This window comes from Colias eurytheme, chromosome 12, assembly GCF_061535395.1.
Source record: "Colias eurytheme isolate Ceu_HAF_F1 chromosome 12, ilColEury1 Martin Lab GWU primary, whole genome shotgun sequence".
Lineage (NCBI taxonomy): Eukaryota > Metazoa > Arthropoda > Insecta > Lepidoptera > Pieridae > Colias > Colias eurytheme.
The window spans coordinates 8,688,759-8,698,577 of NC_142991.1; the positions used below are offsets into that span (position 1 = coordinate 8,688,759).

Sequence of the window (9,819 nt, forward strand, 5' to 3'; positions counted from 1 at the left end):
AGAGAATTGGACAAGAAAAATAGGCATGAGAAATGAACAAATAAATGTAAGATTAACGATAATAACAAGTACATATATATTGATAGTGAAAAAAGATTGCACTATTTATTTTCATCAACATCAACATTAATCAATTTCATAAAAATGGCTCTAAACTATGCAAATGCGGCCAAAAATTGTTTAAAAAGCGTTGCAAAACCTACAATTAAAAGATGTGTGAATTCAAATCACGCAACGGATAATTGATGGATGATTGCAGTACGTAGGCCATTTTTCATTCTCAACTCAATACAACTAATAATATTTAAGAGCATTTATCTGATTTTCCGTTGTTTTAGCTAAGCATGTCACAATGTTTTCCATTATGAACAATCACTGGCGGTTTTTCAATGAACATTTGTGAGTATTATGACAAGGAAATACATAAATTGTTGGACAACGCTTTCAAATTATCAAGGGGCCCTTCCTCGAAAAATATCCTTTACATCAAAGATTCCTACATACTTTCAAAGCATGACAATCCTAATAAACATGCAAACATAACTTTGAAACCCTTGGTGCCTCTCACAACTCATGATACCGTGTCATACCTGTACAAAAAATATATTCGTAAAGATTGAGAACAATTGTCTTATATTCTTGCTTGATTTCAATTTCAAACAGAAGCTTTATACATAGTATTTATTAAATCAAATTAAGGAATTAGGAGACACGCTCAGTTTGTCCCATATAAAAGTCAACACAATCGAAACCAGACCACAAGTGAGAAGCGACTGTCAATGTCGGACTACTCACTTCGTCAATAATTAATAGTAATAGTTTTTACTTAATTATTAATATTTTATTTTAGTTTATCACTATGTTCAATAACGTTAACAACTTCTCGGCGGAAGCCGGGCCGGTAGCCTATCCATTTAAAATGTAAGTATTCTTTTATTGTGTATTAATATTTTTACATATTATTAAACATCATTTTTTATAAGTTTTTATCATTTTTTATATTTGCGGCTCTCAAATCAATTTAACAACCTATCACTCACAGACTTAGATGTTTTAATATTACTTAAACATTTTGGGAATTAGCTTACTTTAATACCGATGTGTTAAATATACCATTGCTTCTATTTTTCAAAATATGTATCCTGATCCTTTCAGTCATACATAAATAAACTCCTTATTTACGTAACACTAAAATCCTTTTTAAGTTAACAAAAGGTTCAAATCCTAGACGTAACTTTATTTACCCGCCAAAATCAACCCGTCACGGAGTTCCATCGAATCCCATAATTGAATCTGTGGCCATTTCGATGAATGTAATCATCAGTCCGGAAAAATGCACGTACATAGGAAATTCCATTCCGTTCGGAGAGGCATAAATCGGTGAAACAATTCCGCAGCGACAGAGTACAGGCGAATATAAATTGGAAAAGTTGGACATTTGTCGACCTCAAGAATAGTTAAACTTGGCCTATTTGAGGTTCTTTTCAACGAGTGATCTTCTAATTTAAAATTAAACGCTTTTCAACGTTATCTCGAAAGCTCTATTTTTGCCGAGCTTTCTTCGATAACTCGTAATCCAAGTTTGACGAAAGATATGATAAAAACTAAGTCATGCATATATTTGTATTTCCATCACGCCATAATCAGTTGTTGACCGCCTTCTTGGTACAGTGGTTGACGCGTGAGCGTAGAACCGAGGGGTCCTGGGTTCGATTCCCGGTGGAGATGAAGAAAAAAAAATGTCTCGGTCTGGCAGGACACAGAAGACTGATCACCTACTTGTCCCTAAAGAAAAATCGATCAGTGAAACAGATGTATGAATAATGCATCTGCCCCTTACCCCACTACGGGGACACGGGACTTCACTTATAATCAGTTGTATCTAAAAAATATTTTTATATATGTATTATAATATTCAATATCAACATTTAATTTTATAATAAAATAAAAATTATTCACGAAATCACTTCAATTCATTATTTTTCCATACTTTTTTTTATAAAATTCTACTTATTTAAATTTCCTAATGCTTCTTTTTCCACGACCAGGGTGTCCGACGAAGTCCAGCAGAACATGCTCGGCTGGAACGTACCATCTGAGTACCAAGACCTGGTCCACGATCACTGGAGGAACTTCGCAGCTATCGACAAGTTCTGGCACTATTGCCTGGCGCTCATATACACGATGCTGTTAATCTCCTCTATATGCGGCAATGGAATCGTTGTTTGGATATTTAGCACGTAAGTTGTTCCTATTACACCTTTATATTCTAACATAATGGGAATGTTAAACAAGCTGTTTCATGAAAATATCATTGTTACCTTCTAATGTATAGGTATATTCGTTTCGTGTTCCAAATTATAACTAAAGAAAATATTTAAACATTAATATTTTGTCTAACGGTAATATTAATTTAACAATTTAATATGTAGATATCTTGCATGACAATTGTTTTTATCATTTTAAATCTCCCTTTTTGAGCAAAACATAAAAGAAACTATGTATAAAACGTGCTTACAGTTCAGCAGTTCTTATTACCAAGTGTACGCAAATATTTCTGCGGTTAAGTTCTAGCTTAGGAGCTTTAGTCATAATTAATTACTAGAGTGTGCTTTGCGAAAAAAGCGCTGCGGGATTTACATATTTTGTTCGCATTTAATTCTTTGAAAACAAATTGAAAATACTAAAAGGAATACTAAATAAAATTCAAATATTTCCTGTTTATGAAATAGTTTATTAAACGTATATATAAAAAAATTAAAATCCTCTCCCGCCACTCTTCCGACCGGTTGACCCCCTGAAACAAAAATATTGTTAGTTAAATATAATGAAAATAATTAATAAATTACATTAAATATAATTAATACATATTACATCATACCTTTTTTACTCAGGTTTTAGTAGTAGAAGTAAAGTCAAAATCGGTTAAATAATTTTTGAGTTTATCCATTATCCATTATTTTTACACAACAAAAATTGAATTCATCCTCTGTATAAGTATCTATGAATACTTGTCTTGTACAATCATTAGTGTAGAAAAAAAAAGACGTGTGGCACTCGGGGACTGCCGCGGTAAAGCTATTGCATGCTATGCTTTCAAGCCACACCTCCGCGCCCTTCGGAGTGGGGAGCGTGAGGTTTTTTCGTTACGGAATTTCTGGATTCGATCACCGCGCTCAAGGCCCGCGATAGGAGCTATGCAATAGCTTAAAATATATTTCTTTATCACAGCTCCAAATCCCTTCGATCAGCGAGCAACATGTTTATCGTGAACCTGGCGCTTTTCGACATGGTGATGATGATAGAAATGCCGCACCTGATCATCAACTCATTCTACCAGAAGATGATTGGTTACCAGGTCGGCTGTGACATTTATGCGACCCTCGGCTCCGTATCTGGTATCGGAGCTGCGATTGCCAATGCTGTTATCGCTTATGACAGATATAAGTAAGTATGTAACTGAGTTAATATGTGGATATGGAATGTTTCATAGCGTTATACCTATTATCGTGTCGTGCATATATACTTTTGTATAACAATGTAGATTTTCCATACAAATATAGTAAACGTGATGTAGGGAAGTTTGATTGTTATTCTTTCAGATGAAAAATAGTGGACCGATTTTGATGATACTTAGCAGTGACTTATGTATCATAATATTACATGAACTTCAGAAAAATCAAGTAGCTTTTGCTCTTATATAAACTAAATGAAAATTGTTCAAGTTTTTAATTACATATTTGTTTTTTTTTTACCTCTAACCGGACATAGTAAAATTTGTATACCTACGTCGTATATTATTATTAGTCTGTGGTAAAATAGAACTTTTATTATAATACTAAATTGCATCTACAATTTCACAGCAACGCCAATTTAGTAGTACATTATAATTATTATCTACGCTACTATTGTCTAGCGAACCGTAGAGGTGTGAAATACTATCCCCTTAATATAGGTATTTACACTAAATTGGTCCTTCAACGCGCATTTACTAAGCCCTCTAATCTTATAAGAAAGTTTGATGTTGTTTAAGGATTCTCTAAATCCAATAATGTCTAACGAAATAAAGAAAACATTCAGCTACATTTCTTGTTTACTTGATAGAAAATATTGCTTGACAGACGTTCATTTTATTAACATTCTTTTACAGCTCTTTTTTATATAAAATTTATTTGTATTTACATTCATTTTATGTTTACGAAAGTATTAAAAAGAAATTACTAAATTTAAAAATATACCTTCTTCAAAAGATATTTATAACCCAGAGCTAATTAATAAAACACTGTGTTTTTATAAGTAGCCCCTAATTAATTGTTCACAGGACGATTTCGTGCCCTATCGACGGCAGAATCAACAAAGTGCAGGCTTCCATACTAATTGCCGTAACGTGGGTTTGGACTCTGCCCTTTACAATCCTGCCTCTTTTGAAGGTCTGGGGCAAATTTGTTCCTGGTACGTTTGAAAATATTTATAATAACAGACACTGTTTTTAAGAAAACACATGAATCTATTTTTTAAGCGTTGCCATCTACATATTTAGAAAACGCGTATTACCTAAACATATTAGTGATCGAAAACTACGAATAATTAAAACTTAGGTACAAACTTCGTTTATCTATATATGTATACCTACCAAAGTATAACAACGATAAAACGAATAACAACAACTTAAAATATTCATTCAGACTTACTCATTTACCTTAACTTTGTTTGTCAATTGAATACATGGACGTATAAAAAAAGACGGACACCGTATTACGAACAAACAACGTGAAGCCACCATAGTAAGCTAGCGATCGTGTAAAGACAATAAACACGCACACACTCTCACCATAGTAAGCTAGTCGGCCGCCATTACGTCGTGAACTACCGACTGATTAACTGTGTCACTGTTTCACAAAAAATATTTAAAATGCCGTCTTGCGTGGTTAAATAGTGTCGCAACAGTACAATTTTAAATAACAAAACGCAAGGGATTACATTCCACAGGGAAGCAAGTTATTTCTTTTATGTTTAAATGACAAAATTATTACGGCAAAATTTATAGAAAAAAATACAGCCGCCATTGTCATCAGGACAGCTGTTGCCATGGCAACATGGCACACACACATGGATGTTTCGCCGCCATTACTAGGCTTCACTCAATGTTTAGGCGATATACCGTCCGTCTTTTTTTATACGTCCATGATTGAATAAGATAATTACTTTCCCTTCAGACTGTACATAGCTAAGACACTCATTCGGAGCACTTAAGCTTTTAAGCTCAGATATTTTCTTGAATCGCGCAAAATTTGTATTCACGTGCTCCCATTCAAGAAAGGTTGAGCTTATAATTTGTAACTTTATACGAACATTATAGATGTAAAACTTTCTCTAATTACAGTGTATTTGGGACATAATAAAGTAAGTTTTCACCAAATTTCGTAGAAAAACAATAAATTTTGAAGTAGATAAAAATAAAAAACCAAAAACTTGGTTTTTTGAATTTTTCACCTAAATTTTGAGGTTATGTGAAAAAATTGTGAATAGAAAAGTTGTAGATCCTTTTATTACCTACAACTTGGCCATTGATTTTTTTTCCGTAGGACTTGTAGTTTTGTCGGAAATTGAGAGAGACCATTTTTTTCTATTTAAAGCTCCCCCCTCCCACTTCCCGAACACGGATTGACCGTAATTTTAATTTATTTTTCCTTACATTTTTATCATATTCCCCTCCTTTTCTAATGGGTTTCATCCGACTGCGATTTTTTTTTCGTTTCAAAAATTATCTACTCTAGTCTATAATGTTAATTCTATAATATAAAATTGAATCGCAAAATGTGTTGGTAAGCGCATAACTCGAGAACGGGTGGACCGCTTTCGATAATTCTTTTTTTATTATATTCCTTGAAGGGATGGTTCTTATGTAGAGAAAACATAAATATGTACCACGGGCGAAGCCGGGGCGGACCGCTAGTACCTAATATTTATTTCGTTCATTTATATAATTTATACGTATTATTCTAACATTACCTTCTTTTTAAGTTAAAAATCATTTAGACTATAATGGATCTTCTATATAAATCAATAAATAGCTAGCTAGCTAATGTATAGTTTTTTAAGCATATACGGGACATTTTATAATTATCTAAGTGTAACAACACTTGACGGGAAACGTATCAATTAAATATACAATGTATGTTTGAAAAAAAGCGTAAAGTGAACTAAACAAGACGTTAATGTCAGTATAATCAGACGTAATCCACTTATCACAAGTAGTGTTCAGTGACAAATTGTTAACATCCGCTGTACATTCCTTTCCCAAAGGGGCTTATAGTTTTATAATTAATCGTCCGGAATTTTGATACGACACGGAAAGTACACCGTTGTTCCTGTGAGAGATATGTTATTTATCTTATGATAATATTCCATGTGATATATTATTATCCAGCTGATTGATTTTGATGCTTGGTTAATACGAGTAAACGGTTTTTGGCCTATATAAAAAAGAGTTGAGTTTACACTGTGCTTTTAACAGTAACAACTAAATCGATTAAAAAATTAGTAAATTTAAACACCTTACAGTTAGAATACAATATAGATGTACAATTGTACAATCACAATTAATTGAATTTGGAAAATTTCTCGGAAAATTTCGCGGAAAATTTCTCGTAATTTTCACTCCTAAGCAGTGCTCTCATAGTAAAAACAAGGATAGTAATATCCTTAGGTTTTTTATCACATCACACGTATCGAAAACAACATCGAGAATTTAAATTGGCTCTGTAACTCCAGCAAACGAGAAATGCAGGACCATTTGGTAATATTTGCACAAAGGGTACATCGTAGTTCTAATCTAGTTGATGGTTTGATTGATTGAATTTCAGAGGGCTTCCTGACAACATGCTCATTCGATTACTTCACTGATGACGAAGATACTAAAGTGTTCGTGGCCTGTATTTTCGTATGGAGTTACTGCATCCCCATGGCTCTCATTTGCATTTTCTATTCGAAGCTTTTCACCGCGGTAAGATATATTTTAAGCTTTGTGTGTATTGAAATATGGTTTAAATTTGATTAATTATATACTCAAACAAAGGAAATGGTAGGAAATAGCTCCATTTCTTATAATTTGACTTATCTTTATTAGATTATTTTGATGCCGTGTTACGGCTTCAACTTGAACTGTGACCTGTCGATAAAGAAAAATAGATTTAGTCATAAAAATCCAATTACCAGATTTAATATGGACTTTTCAAAATGTCTGGTATTACATAATTGAGCGGCCAAGTCTCCAATACGAGTTTAAATCAAAAGTTTTAATTAATAAATTATATAACTTTGATCTACGAAATATAAACCTAATTAGGTAATTAATTAGGTCCGAACTATATTAAAATGAAAAACGGGTCTCTCTACAAAGCTTATTAAAATGAACACAACAGATATCTATCTTACCCACCATGAATATAAAGCTTCTATTTATTCAAAAGGTCCGGCTCCACGAGAAAATGTTGAAGGAACAGGCGAAAAAGATGAACGTGAAATCCTTGGTATCGAACAAGGAAGACGCGGGGAAGAGTGTTGAAATAAGGATCGCGAAGGTCGCTTTCACAATATTCTTCCTTTTTGTTTGCGCTTGGACGCCGTACGCTGTTGTCACTATGATTGGTGCTTATGGGGACAGGTATGGGTTATAAATTTAAACATATAGTTGGTAGCTATCTTTTAGTGGTGTTAAATTGGCGGAAAGAATACATTCTTTACAATAATTTAATAATTTACATAAATTACAAACTCGTAGAATAAAAGAGCAAGGAGTTGATAAACGTTTGTTTGTTGAAGAGTCAGAAAAACCACTGTTTAAGCTGCTTATGGAAAGCTATAAAAAAGCAAGTTTAAATACCTTTTTATATGGCGACCTTGTTATTGAACTGGACTCTGAAGTAAAACAAACGAAATAACATAATACAATACATTACAATTTACATATTAACGTCAAGTCCGAGGAAAAGTTGTTCCAAACTGTCAAAAGTAATTTCAGTAATAATATTCGTTATTCAAAGGTCGCTGCTGACACCTCACGTGACGATGATCCCGGCTGTGTTCGCCAAGAGCGTGTCGTGTATCGACCCTTGGGTATACGCGATCAACCATCCGAGATACAGGTACGAAATGTTATACATTTTTGCCCAAATTACTTTCAAATTATATTATGCGACACTGTGTTACGATTTGGAAATATAGCTAGTTTATTTTACGAGATATTAGCTATGTAGTTCGCCTGTGTACACTATCGAAGATTGGTCATACTAACTCAGAAACCTTCGTGGGCTCGTGCACACTGTGTTTAAGATTATCACATGATCACACATAGATTCATTTTTATGCGTATAAATTAAAGTTAACATAAATTATAGGCTATTGGTTAAATAGAGGTGAACAATGGGTAAGCACTAACGCTTTTTGCAATTTATGTCTAAATTGTTTGCGGCTTAGAAATTCTATATGGAAAGACCGTAATCCTGTGCTTAACCCAGGGGTCTCGCACGCGAGCACCTTCGCACATAAAGAAGACTTATAGATACCAGGCAATATCTCATATTAAATTGATAATAAATAAATAGATAAGTATATTTCACTATATTACATATATGTATACCGCATACAAGGAGATAAATGCATGACCGAAAAGTAAACTATTACAGATAGGTAATAAAAACAATAATCATCATATTATTTTTATAGGGCTGAACTCCAAAAGAGACTGCCATGGATGGGCGTCCGGGAACCCGACCCAGAAACACAGTCGAGCAACGCAAGCACTACAACGCAATCGCAATCTGCAGACGCATAAACCATCACACACAATACAGACTAACTACGAATTACGATTGACCACATACCGACAGACCATAGGCAAGAAATTGGACACAGATTAGCATACGCTTACAACACTCTTTATACTGTGGCAACGTACTTACTGTTTTCAATAAAACACGTAAGGTACAGAAAATATTGACATAGTTGCTACGTGAAGTATAGAGGTGAAGAGCGTAATATATTTCAATTTTTTAGTTAGTATTTCCCGTATTTACAACATAGATGTGAATGTATGTAGCCTGTATATACCCTGTTACATTTTGTTCAAGTGAAAGTAAAAAAACACAAAAAAATCAACGAATGATCCCGACGACAATGGCAAATGTTATGAAGCAAATAAAAAATTTAACAACCGTTAACTCTGTTATTTTATTTGTGACTACCTTTATAGTTATTATGATTTTTCAAGTTAATTTAGTTTTGATTAATCGCTACACAATCGTACCAACATGTCAGTGAACTGGGAGAGTTGGTGATACAGCTTCTCGCAGTAACGTATAAAATTTTACAACTTGCACATAATTAAATAATCTGAATGCCCAACTATTTATAAAACACATAGGTACACAAACTTACTATTAAAGATATGCCAATATGTTAAATATGAACCCAAAAAGCTCTTATGAAGGAATGCGATCCTTTTACTTTTGCGGCTACGCGCTACAACATTGTTTGTAAAGAATTAAGCCCACCCAATACAATCACAAGACAAAATATTAAACTTGCGAAATAAGCGTAAATCGCTTACACAGAACGCGCTAACAAATCAGTTTATACTTCAAACGGATCAGCTGAACAAAGAGTCGAGTTAATATCGTGGAACAATTTGAGGGCCGGCGTCATTGGCTGGTGATTTAATTAAGTTTCTAACAGCCGCTGCGTCTTGCGATTTGAGTGCTACATGGAGCTGGGAAGAAATATATTAGACCGGGAGATACTGACACAAAATTTCGAGTC

The 9,819-nt window shown here is 33.7% G+C and overlaps 1 protein-coding gene across 2 annotated transcripts; it reads left to right on the top strand.

Annotated features, from left to right (window-relative positions):
* Nucleotides 1–369: 369 nt before the first annotated feature.
* On the top strand, nucleotides 370–9,221 carry LOC149904186 (opsin-3-like). Of its 2 annotated transcripts, XM_090108264.1 has the most exons (9): nucleotides 370–399; nucleotides 851–921; nucleotides 2,049–2,240; nucleotides 3,232–3,447; nucleotides 4,322–4,452; nucleotides 6,867–7,006; nucleotides 7,473–7,666; nucleotides 8,046–8,147; nucleotides 8,728–9,221. In XM_090108264.1, the coding sequence occupies exons 2-9, from the start codon at nucleotides 860–862 to the stop codon at nucleotides 8,834–8,836; spliced, it is 1,146 nt and encodes a 381-aa protein (XP_089964390.1). In that variant the 5' UTR covers nucleotides 370–399; nucleotides 851–859; the 3' UTR covers nucleotides 8,837–9,221. The 2 variants fall into 2 exon arrangements, with proteins under 2 accessions (XP_089964390.1, XP_089964389.1); XM_090108263.1 differs by lacking the exon at nucleotides 370–399 and having other exon boundaries at nucleotides 775–921.
* The last annotated feature ends 598 nt before the right edge of the window (nucleotides 9,222–9,819 follow it).

Coding starts and splice junctions, on each gene's coding strand:
- LOC149904186 (XM_090108264.1), top strand. CDS start 860: ATGTTCAATAACGTTAACAACTTCTCGGCGGAAGCCGGGCCGGTAGCC. Junction 4,453..6,866: donor CTGGGGCAAATTTGTTCCTG/GTACGTTTGAAA, acceptor ATTGAATTTCAG/AGGGCTTCCTGACAACATGC. Junction 7,667..8,045: donor ATTGGTGCTTATGGGGACAG/GTATGGGTTATA, acceptor CGTTATTCAAAG/GTCGCTGCTGACACCTCACG.